Below are 24,829 nucleotides of genomic sequence, written 5' to 3'. Positions count from 1 at the left end.
TCCACACACCCTGGTCAGTCACCACACACCCTGGTCAGTCACCACACACACTGATCAGTCACCACACACACGCACTCTGGTCAGACTCCACACACTCTGGTCAGTCTCCACACACCCTGGTCAGTCACCACACACCCTCGTCAGTCACCACACACACTGATCAGTCACCACACATCCTGGTCAGTCACCACACACACTGGTCAGTCACCACACACCCTGGTCAGTCATCACACACACTGGTCAGTCACTATACACACTGGTCAGTCACCACACACACTGGTCAGTCTCTATACACACTGGTCAGTCACTATACACACTGGTCAGTCACCACACACACTGGTCAGTCACAACACACCCTGGTCAGTCACCACACACCCTGGTCAGTCACCGCATACAATGGTCAGTCACCACACACCCTGGTCAGTCACCACACACCCTGGTCATTCACCACACACACTGGTTAGTCACCACACACCCTGTTCAATCACCACACACCCTGGTCAGTCACCACACACACTGGTTAGTCACCACACACCCTGTTCAATCACCACACACCCTGGTCAGTCACCACACACACTGGTTAGTCACCACACACACATTGGTCAGTCACCACACACACTAGTCAGTCACCACACACCCCGGTCAGTCACCACACACACTGGTAAGTCACCACACACACTGGTCAGTCACCACTCACACTGGTCAGTCACCACACACCCCGGTCGGTCACCACACACACTGGTAAGTCACCACACACACTGGTCAGTCACCACACACACTGGTCAGTCACCACACACCCCGGTCAGTCACCACACATACTGGTAAGTCACCACACACACACTGATCAGTCATTACACACACTGGTCAGTCACCACACACACTGGTCAGTCACCACACACACTGGTCAGTTACCATACACACTGGTCAGTCACCATACACCCTGGTCAGTCACCACACCCACACAGGTCAGTCACCACACACCCTGGTCAGTCACCACACACCCCGGTCAGTCACCACACTCACTGGTCAGTCACCACACACAATGGTCAGCCACCACACACCCTGGTCTGTCACCATACACACTGGTCAGTCACCACACACCCTGGTCAGTCACCACATATCCTGATCAGTCACCACACACTCTGGTCATTCACCACACACACTGGTTAGTCACCACACACCCTGTTCAATCACCACACACCCTGGACATTCACTTCACACACCCTTGTCAGTCACCACACACACTGGTCAGTCACCGCACACCCTGGACATTCACCTCACACACCCTTGTCAGTCACCACACACCCTGGTCAATCAACACACACCCTGGACATTCACCTCACACACCCTTGTCAGTCACCACACACCCTGTTCAATCACCACACACCCTGGACATTCACCTCACACACCCTTGTCAGTCACCGCACACCCTGGTCAGTCTCCACACACCCTGGTCAGTCACCACACACCCTGGTCAGTCCCCACACACCCTGTTCAGTCACCACACACCCTGGTCAGTCACCAAACACCCTCGTCAGTCACCACACACACTGATCAGTCACCACACACACGCACTCTGGTCAGTCTCCACACACCCTGGTCAGTCACCACACACCCTGGTCAGTCACCACACACCCTCGTCAGTCACCACACACACTGGTCAATCACCACACACCCTGGTCAGTCATCACACACCCTGGTCAGTCACTATTCACACTGGTCAGTCACTATACACACTGGTCAGTCACCACACACACTGGTCAGTCACCACACACTCTGGTCAGTCATCACACACACTGGTCAGTCACTATACACACTGGTCAGTCACCACACACACTGGTCAGTCTCTATACACACTGGTCAGTCACTATACACACTGGTCAGTCACCACACACACTGGTCAGTCACAACACACCCTGGTCAGTCACCACACACCCTGGTCAGTCACCGCATACAATGGTCAGTCACCACACACCCTGGTCAGTCACCACACACCCTGGTCAGTCACCACACACCCTGGGCAGTCACCGCATACAATGGTCAGTCACCACACACCCTGGTCAGTCACCACACACCCTGGTCAGTCACCACACACCCTGGTCAGTCACCACACACCCTGTTCAATCACCACACACCCTGGTCAGTCACCGCACACACTCGTTAGTCACCACACACCCTGTTCAATCACCACACACCCTGGTCAGTCACCACACACACTGGTTAGTCACCACACACACATTGGTCAGTCACCACACACACTAGTCAGTCACTACACACCCCGGTCAGTCACCACACACACTGGTAAGTCACCACACACACTGGTCAGTCACCACATACACTGGTCAGTCACCACACACCCCGGTCGGTCACCACACACACTGGTAAGTCACCACACACACTGGTCACTCACCACACACACTGGTCAGTCACCACACACCCCGGTCAGCCACCACACACACTGGTTAGTCACCACACACACACTGATCAGTCATTACACACACTGGTCAGTCACCACACACACTGGTTAGTCACCACACACACACTGATCAGTCACCACACACCCTGGTCAGTCACCACACACACTGGTCAGTCACCACACACACTGGTTAGTCACCACACACACACTGATCAGTCACCACACACCCTGGTCAGTCACCACACACACTGCTCAGTCACCACACACACTGGTCAGTCACCATACACACTGGTCAGTCACCATACACCCTGGTCAGTCACCACACCCACACAGGTCAGTCACCACACACCCTGGTCAGTCACCACACACCCCGGTCAGTCACCACACACACTGGTCAGTCACCACACACACTGGTCAGTCACCACACATACTGGTCAGTCACCACACACAATGGTCAGCCACCACACACCCTGGTCAGTCACCACATATCCTGATCAGTCACCACACACTCTGGTCATTCACCACACACACTGGTTAGTCACCACACACCCTGGTCAGTCACCGCACACCCTGGACATTCACCTCACACACCCTTGTCAGACACCACACACCCTGGTCAATCAACACACACCCTGGACATTCACCTCACACACCCTTGTCAGTCACCACACACCCTGTTCAATCACCACACACCCTGGACATTCACCTCACACACCCTTGTCAGTCACCACACACACTGGTCAATCACCACACACCCTGGTCAGTCATCACACACCCTGGTCAGTCTCCACACACCCTGGTCAGTCACCACACACCCTGGTCAGTCACCACACACCCTGGTCAGTCACCACACACCCTCCTCAGTCACCACACACACTGGTCAATCACCACACACCCTGGTCAGTCATCACACACCCTGGTCAGTCACTATACACACTGGTCAGTCACTATACACACTGGTCAGTCACTGTACACACTGGCCAGTCACTATACACACTGGTCAGTCACTATCACACTGGTCAGTCACTATACACACTGGTCATTCACCACACACACTGGTCAGTCACTATACACACTGGTCAGTCACTATACACACTGGTCAGTCACTATACACACTGGTCAGTCACTATACACACTGGTCAGTCACCACACACACTGGTCAGTCACCACACACACTGGTCAGTCACTATACACACTGGTCATTCACCACACACACTGGTCAGTCACTATACACACTGGTCAGTCACTATACACACTGGTCATTCACCACACACACTGGTCAGTCACTATACACACTGGTCAGTCACCACACACACTGGTCAGTCACAACACACCCTGGTCAGTCACCACACACCCTGGTCAGTCACCGCATACAATGGTCAGTCACCACACACCCTGGTCAGTCACCACACACCCTGGTCAGTCACCACACACCCTGGTCAGTCACCATATACCTTGGTCAGTCACTACACATCCTGCTCAGTTACCACACACTCTGGTCATTCACCACACACACTGGTTAGTCACCACACACCCTGTTCAATCACCACACACCCTGGTCAGTCACCGCACACACTCGTTAGTCACCACACACACATTTTTCAGTCACCACACACACTAGTCAGTCACCACACACCGCGGTCAGTCACCACACACACTGGTCAGTCACCACACACACTGGTCAGTCACCACACACCCCGGTCAGTCACCACACACACACTGGTCAGTCACCACACACACTAGTCAGTCACCACACACCCCGGTCAGTCACCACACACACAGGTCAGTCACCACACACCCTGGTCAGTCACCACACTCCCCGGTCAGTCACCACACACACAGGTCAGTCACCACACACCCTGGTCAGTCACTACACACACTGGTCAGTCAGCACACACACTGGTCAGTCACCCCACACACAGGTCAGTCACCACACACACTAGTCAGTCACCACACACACAGGTCAGTCACCACACACCCCGGTCAGTCACCACACACACAGGTCAGTCACCACACACCCCGGTCAGTCACCACACACACAGGTCAGTCACCACACACACTGGTCAGTCACCACACACACAGGTCAGTCACCACCCACACAGGTCAGTCACCACACACCCCGGTCAGTCACCACACACACAGGTCAGTCACCACACACACTGGTCAGTCACCACACACACAGGTCAGTCACCACACACACAGGTCAGTCACCACACACCCTGGTCAGTCACCACACACCCTGGTCAGTCACCACACACCCTGGTCAGTCACCACACACACTGGTCAGTCACCACACACACTGGTCAGTCACCACACACACAGGTCAGTCACCACACACACTGGTCAGTCACCACACACACTAGTCAGTCACCACACACACAGGTCAGTCACCACACACCCCGGTCAGTCACCACACACACAGGTCAGTCACCACACACCCCGGTCAGTCACCACACACACAGGTCAGTCACCACACACACTGGTCAGTCACCACACACACAGGTCAGTCACCACCCACACAGGTCAGTCACCACACACCCCGGTCAGTCACCACACACACAGGTCAGTCACCACACACACTGGTCAGTCACCACACACACAGGTCAGTCACCACACACACAGGTCAGTCACCACACACCCTGGTCAGTCACCACACACCCTGGTCAGTCACCACACACACTGGTCAGTCACCACACACACTGGTCAGTCACCACACACACAGGTCAGTCACCACACACACTGGTCAGTCACCACACACACAGGTCAGTCACCACCCACACAGGTCAGTCACCACACACCCCGGTCAGTCACCACACACACAGGTCAGTCACCACACACACTGGTCAGTCACCACACACACAGGTCAGTCACCACACACACAGGTCAGTCACCACACACCCTGGTCAGTCACCACACACCCTGGTCAGTCACCACACACACTGGTCAGTCACCACACACACTGGTCAGTCACCACACACACAGGTCAGTCACCACACACTGTTGGGTATCTTGGGCTTTAACTCAGATATTGAAATTATTTGATTATTATGATTAACATAAATCGAAGGACCACCTACTTTTGAGAAAAGAGGGAAAGCAAAGGTGAATATTAGATTGACACTATAGAACCAGTGCCTATGTACTATAATTAACCTAAGAATCCCTTGAAAATAATGAATAGACTGTATTATTAATTAATTAAAGTCAAAGCCTCAAATATCAACATTGGGGGGGGGGGGTGTATTTCTAGAAGTTCATATATATCTAGGAACCAGTGTGGTTCGTCACCAGTTCATTGTTGAGTTAGTAACATAGTAAATCTAAACTAATATAGATTCAAAGATATGATACCTCAAATAATGAATATATTAAAAGATTATGCAATATTGAGCAACAGTAAGAGCAAAACACCATTTAACATTAAGCCATAAATTCTGGCATTAAATTATTCACTGTATAATTGTTATATGTGAATTTATATAGAAATTACTAATAATCTTAGCTAAATTTATACGAAAGCGGGTGTCTTAGCTGTAATTCCGTTTCGTGACTCGTGACCACATTCTCCCAATAAGGAACAAACCCGTGGAAATTATCCTGAGTGATGAGAGACAACTTGTTAACTCCTCGTCTACACGCTGCAATCAGGGGAAATTAAGTAGCATTGTATTAGGCTATAAATTATTTCAATATTCATTGAAATTGAAATAAATGAAGAAAATCAACTAGCGTTGTATGGTTGTTGGTCTTGCTTCATAACAACAGACTACCCACAAATATACAATCTGGAGTGATGCATGAGACTAGAAAGGTATACTTAACACGAGGTATCAAATACTAAAGTCTGCCGAAACCGCGTGTGCCAGTCCCAGGCGTCCACTGCTGTGTACACGTAATTACAGGCCGTGACTTCAATTGTTGACGCGTTATTAACTGGTAGGGCACTGTAGAACACGTGGGGAGGTAATTGTGACTATTGGTGGAGTTGTAACGTAATTAATGTTGGAAACTCTTCAGTCACACCACCACCACGCGTCTTCCCTTCCTGATCGCTAGTCGAACACGTGAGGACTAATGGCGTCTAGCCGCTCGTGTCTCCCTCAAACCCTCTCCTCTCATTCACAATAGAATTTAGTAATCACGGAGAAATCTTTTCCTTGTAATTATTGAAGTAATGCTCTAAAAGAATAGGGTTGCAATTGTAGGGAACTATATTGTTTATATTCTTGCTAGATAGTGTTGATTAAGCACCGTTTCCTTATTAACGAGAAATGGGAAGTATTTTCATGGCGTTCGTATGTAACAGATAAAACTGTTATTTAGTGATAATATTAGTTAATAACTCTCGGTTATTGGATCATTAGGAGTTATATTATCAGTAACTAATTATTATACAGTATACCGATAAAAGTAGAGAACCATATTCAATTCTCTAACATATTGGTAATAAATGTGTCTAGATAGACATTATCTGATGCAATCTTGCCTCTCTTTTATGACGTGAGAATTTCTACAATTTATGCGCAGATAAAGAAATATTAATTTATGTTAGTATTACAGTTAGTAAGGTTAATTGATATTGTGGTTAATATACAACAAAAGTGTATTGTGATACAATAGAGATGTATCAGTGTTAGAAATTTCCAACATAACTCGGGGGGGGGGGGGGGGGGGGGAATTCTCGGGTCGCAGTTCTGAGTACTGACGTACCCATTCTGAAGTTATATTATGGATTAGTAAATTAGTACGTTAGTAACGAATGTCCCGAATCTGTCAGAGACAGATAATACTCTAAGTCTTCTTAGGGAATTCATGTTAAGTGTTAAAACATTAAATGATTAAGTTATCTTTAATCAAGAACTCTCTTAAGTTTACAATAAACTCAACAACTAGGGTCGCAGTGACAGGTAATGGTTGTATTACGTAGCTGCCGAATCGTAGGTAAACTCAGAAAAAGTTCCTAAGAACTGATAACATTATTGTATAAGTTGTATTCTACATTATTATACAGTAAAGTATTATTGGGTCATTCAAGATCAAGGAGACTATGGCACTACAGTAAGGTCACTGTCTAGGGTCGCTGTGACTTGTAACTATTGAGTTACTAGACAATAACATCACGCAGCATCATGATCACCCCAAAATCAAATGAGGAAATTTGATTTAATATGCACTGCCGTGCAGTAGTCATTCTGACTAATGCTATAACTAAGTTGCTAACTAGCTAAAATAATGTAATATTAGAGAACTGAAAAGGTTTGTTCATTAAAATCAAGGAAGATTCTGAGTCGTCAGTGAGATTAGTAGCCTAGTCATTCTGACTTAAGAGCTAATTGAATTGCAGCTCATAGGCTTGACACTGTAAACTCATTAATACATCATCAACTTTAGATGAGAATTGAGTTTATTAACATGGAGGAACATTAAAAGACGAAATGAATTATAATCTCAATAAAACAGACATAATTGCTGCCTACAGAGTCGACAAAAAGAATCCCTCTGGACAAAATCAGAGAAAAATGCCCCTCAAGCTAGCTACCAAGTCCATAAAATCTGATCTTGTCCAGTCAGCAGTATCGTCACGTAAGGAGATTTTCATCAATGAATGCTTGACCACAAAGAGGCTGGGCCTCCTCTTCCGTCTGCGACAAATCCGGAAAAATAACCCGGGTGTGACCGTGCTTCGAGAGAAACGGTATGAATAATAATAATAATAATAATAATAATTTATTTAGGAAAAGTACATATATAGATGCAGAGTTACAGTACAAACATTCTGTTTGATTTAAAGATAGAGGTAGTACATACAATACCTAAAGCCACTAGTACGCATAGCGTTTCGGGCAAGGTGTGGTGGGGGAAAAAAACACTTAGACTAAAACTTAATAGTAACTGAGCTTAAAGTATAAATTGGGTCGAAAGAAAAAAAATAAAAGAAATAAAAAAAATGAAAAATTCAAGAAAAAAAAGTGGGAACATGGTAGAAAATAGCCAATATACAAGTTGGTTAACAAACAGCATTGTTTAAAAAAAATAGTAAAACATGGGTTGACATTTAGAAGTAAGGTAAGTTACATGGATTTAATTGGTTAGTACTTAGTTTTCATCGTAAACTTGTTGAGAGAGGTACAACCTTTGACATGATTGGGAAGGTCATTCCACATTCTGGGTCCCTTGATTTGTAGAGCATTCCTAGTTTGATTAAGTTGGAATATCAAATAGGTATTTGTTTCTGGTGTGGTGCCCATGAATTCTGTTACAATCTTCTAGGGAGCATTTAAAGTAAGGATTGACATTACAATTCAGAGTTTTAAATATATAGAGTACACAAGAGAGGATGTTCAATGACTTAATATCTAACATATTCAGAGGTTTGAGTAAGGGTACCGAGTGCTGTCTGGGGCCAGAGTTAGATTTTGTTCTAATAGCAGCTTTGTGTTGGGTAATTAGAGGACGTAAATGATTTTGGGTAGTAGAACACCAAGCACAAATACCATAGTTGAGATAAGGATAGATGAGAGAGTAATAGAGCGTCACCAGGGTCCCTGAAAATTCAGCTTGTTATCGATGAGGACACCAAGGAATTTACCATCAACTTTACTACTGATTTGTATATTGTTTATTCTTAGATTAATTTCATTTGAGGATTTATTATCAAACAAAATATAGAAAGTTTTGTCAATGTTAAGGGTGAGTTTGTTAGCAGTTAGCCAAAGATGGACTTTATTTAGTTCAGTATTCACAGTGACATTTAGAGCAAGAGGGTCAGGACTGGATATAATGAAAGTTGTGTCATCAGCAAATAAGATTGGTTTGAGGTGTTGAGAGGCATTTGGAAGGTCATTAATGTAGATGAGAAAGAGGATAGGGCCAAGTATGCTGCCCTGAGGAACACCAATGTTGATGGGTAGTGTCGGAGAAATGGAATTATTCATAGAAACATACTGGAGCCTGTCAGTAAGGTATTGCATGGAGTGACCTCTGACTCCATTATGATGTAATTTAAGAAGAAGGTTTTGGTGGTTGACAGTGTCAAAAGCCTTACGTAGGCCCACAAATAACCCAATGGGGAACTCATTTTTAACAAGAGCTGCATGTACCAAGTTAATCATACTAATAAGTGCATCGATAGTGCTTTTTGGGGGGTCTGAAGCCATATTGACAAGAGCTTAGTATATTGTGTTTGGCTAAATAAGAGTAAAGCTGCTTGTAAATTAGTTTTTCAAATATTTTTGACAAGTTTGGCAGAATTGATATTGGTCTAAAATAGTTGACATCAGTGAGATCCACAACATCTATGGACTGGTGGTGACACTGTCAACCACTAAAACCTTCTTAAATTACATCATTATGGAGTCGGAGGTCACTCCCTCAAATATCTTCAGTCTTACCTTACTGACAGGCTCCAGTATGTTTCTGTGAATAATTCCATTTCTCAGACACTACCCATCAACATTAGTGTTCCTCAGGGCAGCATACTTGGCCCTATCCTCTTTCTCATCTTCATTAATGACCTTCCAAATGCCTCTCAACACCTTAAACCAATTATATTTGCTATTTGACATAACCGATGATGACACAACCTTCCTTTTCTCCAGTCCTGATCCTCTTGCTCTAAATGACACATATAATACTGAACTAAATAAAGTTCATCTTTAGCTAACTACCAACAAACTCACCTTTAACATTGACAAAACTTTCTATATTTTGTTTGGCAATAAAGCCTCAAATCAAATTAATCTAAGAATAAACAATACCCAAATTAGTAACAAAGTAGATGGCAAATTCCTGTGTGTTCTCATCGATTACAAGCTGAATTTTTAGGGACACATTCTAAATATATCCAAAAAAGTTTCTAAAACTGTTGGCATTCTTTCTAAGATCAGATATTATGTACCACGCCCTGCCCTGGTGACATTCTATTACTCTCTCATCTATCCTTATCTCAATTATGGTATTTGTGCTTGAGGTTCTACTACACAAAATCATTTTCATCCTCTAATTATTCAACACAAAGCTGCTATTAGAACACTATCTAACTCTGGTCCCAGACATAACTCGGTACCCCTACTCAAATCATTGAATATGTTAGATATTAAGTCACTGCACATCCTCTCATGTGTACTCTATATATTTAAAACTCTGTACTGCAAGGCCAATCCTGACCTTAGAAGCTTCCTAGAAGGTTGTGACAGAACTCATGAGCACCACACCAGAAACAAATACCTATTTGATATTCCAAGAGTGCGACTTAACCAAACTAGAAATGCTCTACAAATCAAGGGACCCAGAATGTGGAATGACCTTCCCAATCATGTCAAAGGCTGTACCTCTCTCAACCAGTTTGAGAGTAAAACTAAGTGCTACCTAATTACCTCCATGTAACCTACCTTAATCCCCTAAATGTCAACCAATGTCTTACTATTTTTTAAACAATGCTGTTTGTTCTCCAACTTGTACAATTGATGATTTCTGCCATGTTCCTCCCTTTTTTAATTTATATTCCTTTTTTCAACGCAATTTATACCTAATCCAAATTACTATTAAGTTTTGGTCTAAGTGTTTTTCCCCCACACCTTGCCCAAAACGCTATGCGTATTAGCGGCTTTAGGTATTGTATGTACTAGCTCTATCTATAAATTCAACATTATGTTTGTAAATCATCTATGTATGTACTTTTCCTGAATAAATATTTGAATTTGAATTTTGAATTTCTTAAACTCTTAAGCGATATATATTTCTGATGAGGTAATTCCTTGATTAATATTAATTTCTCCTACCAATAATAAATAAATATAAATGTAATAAATTAATTTATAAATGTTTATTCAGATAAAAGTACATACATACAAGATCAGTTACAAACAGTATGTTAGATTTCTAGGATAGAGCTAGTACATACTGTGCCTAAAGCCACTAATACGCACAGCGTTCAAGCAAAATGTGCGAAAAACACTTGGACTAAAACTTAAAACTAATTGAGTTAGTTTAGCTCATTTATTGTACACCCCATACCCATCTTGCGGGCGGTAGTGGAAAGGGTTACCGGCACATAATGGGCTCAGGGACTGAACCCCACAATTTATTCAGCTAAGCAAGTTACAATCTTGATGAGCTAGTTACAAAATTCAATTCACATCGTCACATCAACAATGGGTTCGAGACCGATCACAATTACAGTTTCTAATATAAGCAACTTGCATATGTGGAGAGCTAGTGTCACAATTGATATGCTAATCCTATACCCCCCCCCCCTTCCCATTCAATGGGCAGCGGTGGATAGGTTATAATCACTCAGATACTACCCACAGTTAGCAAACTGGGGATATTTGGCCAAGACTTTTGGCAGCAGATCATTTTAAATAAAATATTTACACATCTCTTGAAATTTGTTTTGAGTTGTATCTTAATTAACGTATCTTTTCGCACTCCATCACATAGTGACGGAGGGTGTGTGAATAATTTTTTGACACAGTTTACATTTGGTCAGGTCTACATCAGCAGATAATGAAAATTCTCAGAAATACTTGTAATCGAGTCTAAGCCGAGCAGTAGTAACATCTAGATGTCAGCTGATTTTATTGGATGATCCATAGATGTGTGGCTCCTCTTGCATGATAGTATGATGTTTGATGAAATTACTGGTGTCGATTTCACTTTGCCTCAGATCTTCAAGATTTTGTTGAAGTTCTCGATGTACTGCTGCTCTCAGACTGCTTATTAACAATCCAAGGTTATAATTAATTTCTCCTTTAAAGGCAGATTCTTTGGGGCACTCATCAGCTCTGTCATGCATTTAGAGGCCAACATGAGATGGAGACCACATGAAATGGACTCTGTTACCATCAATAATAATTTTGTTATATTTGTGTCTAGCTTCAGACACGAGCATGTTACAGTTATGTCTTAAAAAGTTGAGAGCAATTAAAGATGATAAAGAGTCACTTACCATTAATGTATCAAGTTTGGAGACGTACACATTTCAGTGCAAGAAGTAAGGCAAATAGTTCGGTCTGAAGGGTAGAGGCCCAGTTGTTTATACGGACTCCCCACTAAAAATATAAGTCGTCGCCCATTGTCAGGACAACTGCACTTCCAGCTGCACCCGTGGGGCGCTGTAGGGAACCATCAGTGTATATGATTTGAGAGAGAGAATGCTCTATGGATGTGAGAGTATGGTCTCTCAAGATATCTCCTACAGCTGACTTGAATGGTTCATTGCAGTGCACCGTGCACCTAGTCGTGCACAGGGCCCTCTCACTTTTAACCCTGGATGAAAACTGTCATGTTGGATATCCCCAGGATGCCCACATAACCAGGAATACTTTTATAACATGGAGGCCACCGTATGCCCAAGGGGAAATTAGATAAAGAGGAATTAAGCATGCTTGCCATAGAGTCAGGGAGTACGCAGCTGAAGGTGCCATGCATGAGAGAGGGGGACGCCAGTGAGGTGAAAGGGATAAGATCTGACCTCTGGGTTCAGCCTCAACCGGCGCGATGAAGAATAACAACAGTGACATAGTTATGATGTGTTCGTGACGTCACCTCTGCTACCCATCCTGTAAGAATCAATATCATTGGTTCCGGTTCCTTTGCTGCACGCCATTGGTCACTTGTAGACCTTGTATTTGTGCCCCAAGGAGAGCCCTCCAAGCCCTTGCAAGTGAGGAACTTCATACGCAGTTGACGTGCCCTTTTGTCTATCGGCCAATAGACAGAACACCGTCTGTTCCTCACCGTCAAGTTAAACTCTGCATTCTTCTCGATATACCAACGCTTGCCTGGAATCGCGAACGTGAATATATTGTTTAGAAGCCTTCTAGAGTGACAAATCACTAGAGCCACACAAGCTGGTATCAGGTAACCCCTGGTGACAAATTGAGATCGTCTATGAGAGACCTAGAGTGAACTAAGAAAGTGCCGCCGCCTAAGTAATCTGTGTGTGTGACTTTACCACAGTGTACCTGCTTGGTACTATATGACCAGCCACCGCCAGCCACCACTCGCTCCGCCCTTATGGTACTACGTGACGTCACCGCCCGTCACCACCTTACTCACTGCCAGTGCCGTCAAGGGTGTGTGTGTGTCTATTAGGCATACAGCACGCCCTCCTGCGAGTACCCTGCTGTGTCAAGTACGGTGTGTTGGGAAAGCCTGTCGTCAGTGGTCTCACGTCATAATGAGCGAAACCAGCTGTCAGGCCACCTACGAGTTCTAGTATAAATATGCCTGAGTGAATGGGAGAGGTAGACATACCTGTAAGTACAAGATCTTGTTTCCTTATTATTATGTCTGTCTGTGTGTTGATCTGAGTGGTCAACCACAGTTCTCACCTTCTCATACCTGACACATGTATAGGTGGAGACACCTGACAGTGTATGTTTATCTGTGTGGTATCACGACATTACACTCGTCTGTGAATATGAGTTTCACATACACCACACATTTAGTTATTGTGTGACATGATTATTGTGCATGATTATTGCCTGTCCCATTGTTGATTGTGTATCATCATTACCCAAGTATCCTGTTGGAACTCTTATAACCCTTTGCACACCGGCAGTTAGGTTTGCCGTGTTAATAATTGGCTGTATATTGTGTTAAGTTAGGTGTTTCTCCATGTGTGGATCAGAATCCATTAGTCAGACATCAAGTGTCTCACTAATATAACCATAGTCTTTCTGACGCCAATCTAAAGTAAATCAAGCACCCTTTGTATTAGTGGTTAAGTTAGTAAATAAACTACTGTTAAGCATTACACGGTGTTTCCGTTGAATCACTTCTGAATAGTGCTATTACTTAAGCCTTCACCACCAGGTGTCTTCAAAATCGCGTTGCCTATTATTCACTTATCTATAAATGTGATGAGGACCCTTGGAGTCTCTTAAAGTGTTTCAATCATTGAGGAGATTCCAACGACCAACGTGGAGCAGGACCAGGTGAGGCTAGTCTGAGAAGAGACCATCAAGGACTCTTTCTCGACCATGCTCTCAGGCCCTGTATGCTTGCTCTTGTATTTTCTCTGCTGGATTCTGACAGCTCCATGAAGCATCTGCCACATGTACATTGGTGACATACGCATTGCAGTCGGGAAAGCAAAGTAAAAAAAAATGACTCATTGGACAGAGCATCAATATGGTTTAATCACTGTAATGCTCACCTGGTTTCGTCTAAAACTTCATAGTACAATTGTTAACCCTTAAACTATGCAACACATCATATGACGTGTTGAGTAACTTACCCAAATGTGCACATCACATCATATGACGTATTGGAGTACTACGCAAGATTTTAACGGCCTGCGGATACATGGGGTTCACCTCACCTTCATTAGGGCTCTTGTAAACAGACGCCATTGTTCTTAAAAATCGTGGGCAACATTCCCGGGTGTGAGGGCCTCAGTACTGAGTGAGCCACCAAGGCACGCAGCATAAGCTTACAGCACTTCTGTTCAGCTTGTGACCACAGCATTGCCTAAAAAATGTCAAAATATATGTGCATGCTATTATTTATTTATTTATTTATTTATATACAAGAAGGTACATTGGGTTTGTGAGAATACATAGCATAGTATTTACAATCTTGTAAAGCCACTAGTACCTGGTTGATACCTGGTTGATGGGGTTCTGGGAGTTCTTCTACTCCCCAAGCCCGGCCCGAGGCCAGGCTTGACTTGTGAGAGTTTGGTCCAGCAGGCTGTTGCTTGGAGCGGCCCGCAGGCCCACATACCCACCACAGCCTGGTTGGTCCGCCATTCCTTGAAGGAAACAATCTAGTTTCCTCTTGAAGATGTCCACGGTTGTTCCTGTAATATTTCTGATGCTCGCTGGTAGGACGTTGAACAACCGTGGACCTCTGATGTTCATACAGTGTTCTCTGATTGTGCCCATGGCACCTCTGCTCTTCACTGGTTCTATTCTGCATTTTCTTCCATGTCGTTCACTCCAGTTCGTTGTTATTTTACTGTGAAGATTTGGGACCTGTTCCTCCAGTATTTTCCATTTGTATATTATTTGGTATCTCTCTCGTCTCCTTTCTAGTGAGTACATTTGGAGAGCTTTGAGACGATCCCAATAATTTAGGTGCTTTATCTCGTCTATGCGTGCCGTATATGTTTTTTGTATTCCCTCAATTTCAGCAATCTCTCCTGCTCTGAAGGGGGAAGTGAATACTGAGCAGTACTCAAGACGGGACAACACAAGTGATTTGAAGAGTACAACCATTGTGATGGGATCTCTGTACTTGAAGGTTCTCGTAATCCATCCTATCATTTTTCTGGCTGACGCAATACTTGCTTGGTTATGCTCCCTAAACGTTAGGTCGTCGGACATCATTATTCCTAAATCCTTGACATGCTGTTTTCCTAATATGGGCAGATTCGATTGTGTTTTGTACCCTGTATTATGTTTAAGATCCTCATTTTTGCCGTATCTGAGTACCTGGAATTTATCACCGTTAATCAGCATGTTATTTTCTGCTGCCCAATCGAAAACTTTGTTAATATCTGCTTGTAGTTTATCAATGTCTTCAGCAGAGGTAATTTTCATGCTGATTTTTGTATCATCTGCAAAGGTTGACATGAAGCTGTGACTTGTGTTTTTGTCTATATCTGATATGAGAATAAGAAACAGCAGTGGTGCAAGGACTGTACCTTGAGGTACAGAACTTTTAACTGCGCTCGGACTCGATTTTCCTTGATTGACTGTTACTCTTTGTGTTCTGTTCGACAGGAAATTGAGTATCCAGCGTCCTACTTTACCAATTATAACCATTGACCTCATTTTGTGTGCAATCACTCCATGGTCACATTTGTCGAATGACTTTGCAAAATCTGTGTATACGACATCTGCATTATGTTTTTCCTCTAATGCCTCCAGATTTTGTCGTTGTGGTCAAGTAACTGTGAGAGGCATGATCTTCCTGCTCTAAATCCATGTTGGCCTGGATTGTGGAGGTCATTGGTTTCCAGGAATCTAGTGACCTGACTCCTGATCACTCTCTCAAATACTTTTATGTGGGACATTAGTGCAACTGGTCTATAATTCTTTGCCAATGCTTTGCTACCACCCTTGTGTAGAGGGGCAATGTCTGCTGCTTTAAGCGCATCTGGTATCTCCCCCGTGTCCAAGCTCTTCCTCCACACTATACTGAGTGCCTGTGCTACCGGCACTTTGCATTTCTTTATAAATATTGAATTCCATGAGTCTGGACCCGGGTCTGAGTGCATGGGGATATTGTCAATTTCTCTTTCAAGGTCTGCCACGCTCTTGTTGATATCAGTTATATTAACAGGTGTTTGAGTATCATTCATAAAGAAATTGTCCGAATCTTCCACTTTCATGCTGAGTATCGGAGTGCTAAACATGTCTTCATACTGCTTTTTTAGGATTTCACTAATTTCTTTGTCATCCTCAGTGTATGAACCTTCACTAATACGAATAGGTCCAATACTGGCAGTGGTTTTCGCTTTTGATTTAGCATATGTGAAGAAATATTTTGGGTTTTTCTTTATTTCTTGAATTGCTTTCTGTTCCAGTTGCCTTTCTTCAGTCTGATATGAATGCTTCAGTCTCTGTTCGATTTCTCCAATTTCCCTGTTTAAATTATTTCTTCTCTGGATGGAGAGTCGTGTCTGCTTAAGCATTTCCGTTAATTTCTTCCTCCTTTTGTAATGTCGTCTGCGTTCTCTTTCTACATTGGACCTCTTTCTGGCTTTCCTCAAAGGAACATGTTTCAGACAGACTTCATATGCTTCAGAAGTCAGTTTTTCTATTCCTTGTGTAGGATTTTTATTTCTTAGAACATTTTCCCATTGAATGTTTGTAAGTTCCCTGTTTATTTTCTCCCAGTCTATCCTCTTACTATTAAAATTAAATTTATTGAATAGCCATTCTCGCTTGTTGTTTCTCTTGGGCCTACTACCGTTATTAATGTCAGTTTGCACTTCAATGAGCTTGTGGTCCGAGTACGGAGTGTCTGAGACAGTAATGTCTCTGATTAGCTCCTCATTGTTCGTGAATATCAGGTCCAGCGTGTTTTCGTTCCTAGTTGGTTCGGTAATCTGCTGACTGAGCGAGAATTTGCCACAGAATCTCAGTAGTTCTCTGACCTGTGGTTGGTTATTTCCAGGTTGACTTCCTGCTATGATGTTATTGTTTACTATTCTCCATTTTAAACTGGGTAGATTGAAGTCTCCAAAGAAGATGATATCTCGTACTGAGTTTGCTAGGTTATCATGGATACTCTCTATTTTGTGGATCTGTTTAGTGAATTCCTCAACTGTTGCATCTGACGGTTTATATATTAAAATAATAAGTAGATTCATATTTTCTACTTGATTCCAAGTACCTCTACCACCTCATTGGACGAGTTCAGGAGCTCTGTGTATGCCAGCTCCTCTTTAATATACAGACCTACTCCTCCACTTGACCTAATTACTCTGTCACATCTATATAGATTATAATTCGGAATCCAGATTTCACTATCCATGTGGTCTTTTGTGTGGGTTTCTGTAAATGCACCAAATATTGAGTTCGATTCTATTATGAGGCCATTTATGAACTTAACTTTATTTCTTGATTTTGGTTTCAAGCCTTGTATGTTTGCAAATATGAATGATTTCCCTTACTGCGTGTCACTTCTGGTGGGCTTTGGTAGTTCTCCCCCCACTCTACCCCGGTCCAGGGTGTGTTGTTTTGGAAGTGATTCGTCCAGTTATGGTAGTAGGACGGGTGTTGTGTGGTGTAGCACCTGTGTGCTTGTTGATAGTTTGTATTCCAGTCTTGTGGGTATCTCCCTTCCCCTCTGTAATCCTGTAGTGGTTCCATCTGACTGTTCCTCTCTCTTATATTTATTACTCTGTTTCTGCCTTCCTCTAAAAAAATTCCAGTAGTGTCATATTGATCTTCCCGTCTGTAACGCTGAGTTCATAAAGGAGGTAATCCGGCAGACATAAACAACTATAGACCAATATCGAACCTACCCATACTATCAAAAATATTTGAAAAAATTATCTACAAACAGCTCTACTCCTATCTCGTAAAATTTGACATTCTTAGCCCCTGTCAGTTTGGCTTCCGCTCCCAAAAGATTACCAACGATGCAATTATTAGTCTCCTTCATATAATTTACTCAGCCCTTGACAAAAATGAGTTTCCGATTGGACTCTTCATTGACCTGAGAAAGGCCTTTGATACTGTTAATCACGATTACCTCTTATGCAAACTCCATCATTATGGAATCCGAGGCCATGCACTGGACTATATCCAATCCTATCTTAGTAATAGACACCAATGTGTAGCCATCAATAATATAACCTCTCCCACTCTACCAATAACCGTTGGAGTGCCACAGGGCAGCATCTTGGGCCTCTTCTATTTCTTATATACATCAATGTTCTGCCTAATGTCTCTAACATTCTGAAACCTATTTTGATTGCTGATGATACTACCCTCATCTACTCCAACCCCAACCCACATACACTAAATAATGTTGTTAATAATGAACTAAAAAAAGTTCACTTATGGATGTCAACCAACAAACTAACACTTAACATAGAAAAGACCTACTACATCTTATTTGGAAGCAAATCTACAAATGCAATTCAGCTTCAGATAGACAAGGTAAACATTAGCAATAAAAATGATGGAAAGTTTCTTGGCCTATTACTAGACAAGAGACTCAACTTCAGTACCCACATACAACACATAACTAAGAAAGTCTCTAAAACAGTTGGTATACTCTCCAAAATCAGATATTATGTACCTAACTCTGCTCTCATCTCTCTATATTATGCACTAATCTATCCCTATCTCAACTATGGTATCTGTGCATGGGGTTCAACCACTGCAAACCACTTCAAGTCCATCATCACCCAGCAAAAATCTGCTATCAGAATAATATCAAATTCTGCTTTCAGGCAACACTCAGCCCCCCCCTGTTTAACTCCCTAAATATGCTAAACATAATCTCACTCCATAAATTCTCTTGTGTCAACTACATTTACAAAACCCTGTTCTTAAATGCAAATCCTGCTCTGAAACTCTTCCTGGACAGATGTAATAAGACCCATTATCACCACACCAGAAATAAATATCTCTTTGATATCCCCAGAGTTAAACTTAATCTGTGTAAACACTCTATGCAAATAAAGGGACCCAGTTTATGGAACTCACTCCCTATTGAATTGAAAAGCTGTCAAACTTTTACATCATTCAAAATCAATACTAAAAAGTACCTAATTTCATCTTCATAGTTTTTCACCTTTTGCCTTAAAATTGCACTGTATCTATTGCTACCCAATCTCCCAACCTTTATGTTCCCAATTTGAACATCTTTACCATTGTGATCATTGCTGTTTTCTTATATGTGCTGCCAATCTGCTGCATGGTGTTTATTAATCTTGTTCATCTGTATCTATTGCTACCCAGTCTCCCAATCTTTATGCACCCAATCTGAGAATCTTTACCATTGTGATCATTGCTGTCTTATATGTGCTGTCAATCTGCTGTATGATGTCTATTAATCTTGTTTAAATTACCAATCAAGCTGTCAATGTAATCAATCAGAGCTTTAATATACTTACTAAGCTCTCTCATCTCATTTTTCTCTTGCAATGTATTTGTTATCATTTATCAATTCTGATAGAAATTACCTACTTAAAATTATCTGTTAGATTAAGGACCTGTCCGAAACGCTGCGCGTACTAGTGGCTTTACAAGATTGTAAACACTGTACTATTCAATGTATTCTCACAAACCCAATGTACCTTCTTGTATATATATAAATAAATAAATAAATAAAATAAATGTTGTTGCCTCTTTTTATTTTTTAGTTTCAGATTAGGGAGTGATTCTTATTATTTTACATTGCTTAGTTTTGAATAATAAACACTGTTAAGATTTTCTCATTCGTATTTTTTAGTATCTCCATCAATGATATGTATTTATTGTCCTGGCCGTTGTCTCTACGAGTCTGCAGGGTTATTGGAATGAATCAGTCTGAATACTACAAGCAAGTTTGCTATCTTAACTCCCAAATATATCCCTTTGTTTTGAGTAATTCCTACACTTTAACGTAAATTCAACCCCCTTTTCCAAGTAATTTGGGGATTAAGCCTTAAGGGTTAAATGATTGATTAATTGGTCCAGACCCCAATTCATTGACAGCTTTGTTTAATGGTCTGGTTGTGTTGGCGTAGAGATCCTTGAGTTTGCTAGAAAGCCTAGTATCAACGTCACGTGTTCTGTAGAATCTTAAACGATCAAACTGCTAAAATTGCAGTCTCCGTGGTGTAGTGGTAAGACACTCGCCTGGCGTTCCGCGAGCGCTATGTCATGGGTTCGTATCCTGGCCGGGGAGGATTTACTGGGCGCAATTCCTTAACTGTAGCCTCTGTTTAACGCAACAGTAAAATGTGTACTTGGATGAAAAAACGATTCTTCGCGGCAGGGGATCGTATTCCAGGGACCATAGGATTAAGGACTTGCCCGAAACGCTACGCGTACTAGTGGCTGTACAAGAATGTAACAACTCTTGTATATATCTCAAAAAAAAAAAAAAAAAAAAAAAAAATCACGTGGCGTGGGACTCAGCTGAGAGTTAGGTCTGGTGGTCTTGGAATTAAGTTTAAGTAAGTTAATTACGGGTGGGGTAAAGGACGGAAAGAGAGTCAATACTACGTCCCGTGTTACATGGTCAACAAATAATAATTCATTGTGTCAGGGGACAGGAAGCGAGAGTGTAAACTATTTTTTTTACTTTTTTACTTTTTATATATTCTTATCTTTTATTAAATTACATAAATACTGTACAGTGTAAGAAGAAAAACACATTTAAAACTTTGTCTTATTTTTGCAAAAAAGAAATATTTCTTTACTTATGAGCAATTTTGAGTTTTTCTAGTGACAGCTTATCTAGCTCATGTTTGTTCTATGGTGCATGGGTATCTTCTAATTTCTACACTGACAACGTCTTTAGCATGTGCTTGGTTTATGAGGAGCATCTAGCTTTCATAAAAGCACAAAATAATACAAATGCAAATATACAAATACAAGTATTTATTCAGGTAAAATACATACATACAAGGTAAGATACAAAAGATGATGGATTTATAGATAGAGCAAGTACATTCATGCCTAAAGCCACTATTACGCAAAGCGTTTCGGGCAGGAAAAACACTAAGACTAAAACTTAATACTAATTGAGGTTAAAGTATAAATTGTGTTGAGAAAAAATAAGAAAAAAATGGAAAAAGGGGGGGGGGGGAAATATGGCAGAAAAAAAGCAAAAATACAATTTGGTCAACAAACAGCATTGTTTAAAATAGAAGACATGGGTTGACATTTTGGGGGTGAGGTAGGTTACATTGAGTTAATTAGCTAGTACTTAGTTTTTATCTTAAACTGGTTGGGAGAGGTACAGTCTTTAACATAATTGGGAAGGTCATTCCACATTCGAGGTCCCTTGATTTGTAAAGCATTTCTAGTTTGACTAAGTCGTACTCCTGGAATATCAAATAGGTATTTGTTTCTGGTGTGGTGCTCATGGGATCTTTTACAACCTTCTAGGAAGCTTTTAAGGTCAGGATTGACATTACAGTTCAGCGTTTTATATATATAAAATACACATGAGAGGATGTGTAGGGACTTAATATCTAACATATTCAGAGATTTGAGTAAGGGTACCGAGTGATGTCTGGGGCCCAGAGTTAGATATTGTCCTAATAGCAGCTTTGTGTTGAGTAATTAGAAGACGTAAATGATTTTGGGTAGTAGAACCCCAAGCACAAATACCATAGTAGAGATAAGGATAGATGAGAGAATAATAGAGCGTCACCAGGGCAGGGCGAGGCACATAATATCTGATCTTAGAAAGAATGCCAACAGTTTTTGAAACTTTTTTTGATATATTTAGAATGTATCCCTGGAAATTCAGCTTGGGGTCAATGAGAACGCCAAGGAATTTGCCATCTATTTTGTTACAAATTTGGGTATTGTTAATCCTGAGATTTATTTGATTTGAGAATTAATTGCCAAACAAAATATAGAAAGTTTTGTCAATATTGAGGGTGAGTTTGTTGGCAGTTAGCCAGTGATGGACATTATTTAGCTCAGTATTCACTGTGACATTTAGAGCAAGGGGGTCAGGACTGGAGTAAATGAAGGTCGTGTCGTCAGCAAATAGAATTGGTTTGAGATGTTGGGAGGCATTTGGAAGGTCATTATTGTAGAAGAGAAAGAGGAGAGGGCCAAGTATGCTGCCATGGGGAACATCAATGTTGATTGGTAGCGTGGGAGAAATTGAATTATTCACAGAAACATACTGGAGCCTGTCAATAAGGTAAGACTTAATGTACTGCAGGGAGTGACCTCTGACTTCATAATGTTGTAATTTAAGAAGAAGGTTTTGGTGGTTAACAGTGTCAAAAGCCTTACACAGGTCTACAAATAACCCAACAGGGAACTCATTTTTACCAAGAGCTGTATGTATCAAGTTAATCATAATAATAAGTGCATCGTTAGTGCTTTTTTGGGGTCTGAAGCCATATTGACAAGAGCTAAGTATATTGAGTTTGGCTAGATAAAGAGTAAAGCTGCTTATAGATTAGTTTTTCAAATATTTTTGACAAGTTTGGCAGAATTGATATAGGTCTGAAGTTGTTAACGTCAGTGGGATCACCACATTTGTGGATAGGGGTTACTCTCGCTTTTTTTTTAGAATACCTGGAAAGGTTTGGAGTTCGAGTGACTTGTTGAAGAGCAATGCAATGGCAGGAGCTAAAAATCTGGAGGCTTTTTTGTAAATAAGAGTTGGTATCTCCTCAAGGGCACTAGACTTGGTTTTAGGGGAAAGGATTATGTCAGTAACATCAGTGGAATTAGTAGGCATTAGGTACAGAGACTGTAGATAGTTACCTGTAAGATAGTCCTGAATATTAGTACTGGAAGATAAAAAGTCATTTGCAAGGGATGACCCAATGGAAGAGAAGTACTCCTTTAGATCTTACCTGTCATGGTGAAGTGTATTTCTCAAAAACAAAACAAAAACATAAATAGGACATCCAACTGATTTGGTGATACTGTAGCACAATATTTTGGTGATGGAGCTAAATTTCCAACCTGTATATTATATTAGTGATAAGTTAATGTACTAATATGCATCTCATTAAAGTTCAACATTCTCTCAATCATCTCCCACACTCAAAGTGCTTAGCTTATCACCTGAATGTATCATCTTGTGCATCTTCATATATCCAAGTCGCTTGAATCTCTTCCCACATTGTAGACACTCATGAGCTCTGTCACCAAAATGCACTAACATGTGAAGTATTATAGTTCCACGATGTCTAAATTTTTTCCCACACTCAGCACATTCAAAAGGCTTTTGATTCGTATGCATCATCATGTGTGTCTTTATATTTCCAAGATAAGAGAATCTCTTCCCACACTCTGGACACTTATGAGGTTTATCACCTGAATGCACTAACATGTGAGTCTTCATATTTGCAAGACGAGTGAATACTTTCCCACACTCTTGACACTTATGAGGTTTGTCACCTGAATGCACAATCATGTGACGCTTCATATATTCAAGTTGACTGAATCTCTTCCCACACTCTGGACACTCGTGAGGTCTATCACTTGAATGCACGACCATGTGATGCTTCATATGTCCAAGTTGTCTGAATCTTTTCCCACACTCTGGACACTCATAAGGTTTGTCACCTGAATGCACTAACATGTGACGTATTATAGCTCCACGGTGTCTAAATTTTTTCCCACACTCAGCACATTTAAAAGGTTTTTGATTCATATGCATCATCATGTGTGTCTTCATATTTCCAAGATAAGTAAATCTCTTCCCACACTCTGGACACTTATGAGGTTTGTCACCTGAATGCACTAGCATGTGAGTCTTCATAGTTCCAAGATGAGTGAATACTTTCCCACACTCTTGACACTTATGAGGTTTGTCACCTGAATGCACGATCATGTGACGCTTCATATATTCAAGTTGACTGAATCTCTTCCCACACTCTGGACATTCGTGAGGTTTGTCACTTGAATGCACAAACATGTGATGCTTCATATGTACAAGTTGTCTGAATCTTTTCCCACATTCTGGACATTTATGAGGTTTGTCACCTGAATGCACTAACATGTGAGTCTTCATAGTTCCAAGATGAGTGAATACCTTCCCACACTCTTGACACTTATGAGGTTTGTCACCTGAATGCACGATCATGTGACGCTTCATATATTCAAGTTGACTGAATCTCTTCCCACACTCTGGACACTCGTGAAGTTTGTCACTTGAATGCACGAGCATGTGACGCTTCATATGTCCAAGTTGTCTGAACCTTTTCCCACACTCTGGACACTTATAACGTTTGTCACCTGAATGCACTAA

The 24,829-nt window shown here is 41.9% G+C and overlaps 1 protein-coding gene across 1 annotated transcript; it reads right to left on the bottom strand.

Annotated features, from left to right (window-relative positions):
- Window positions 1–23,602: 23,602 nt before the first annotated feature.
- On the bottom strand, window positions 23,603–24,592 carry LOC138367991 (zinc finger protein 83-like). The gene has a single exon (XM_069330281.1). The coding sequence runs from the start codon at window positions 24,590–24,592 to the stop codon at window positions 23,603–23,605; it is 990 nt and encodes a 329-aa protein (XP_069186382.1).
- Window positions 24,593–24,829: the final 237 nt, after the last annotated feature.

This window comes from Procambarus clarkii, chromosome 24, assembly GCF_040958095.1.
Source record: "Procambarus clarkii isolate CNS0578487 chromosome 24, FALCON_Pclarkii_2.0, whole genome shotgun sequence".
Lineage (NCBI taxonomy): Eukaryota > Metazoa > Arthropoda > Malacostraca > Decapoda > Cambaridae > Procambarus > Procambarus clarkii.
The sequence above is the reverse complement of the archived record's forward strand: the minus strand, read 5'-3'. Positions and strand labels throughout refer to the sequence as shown.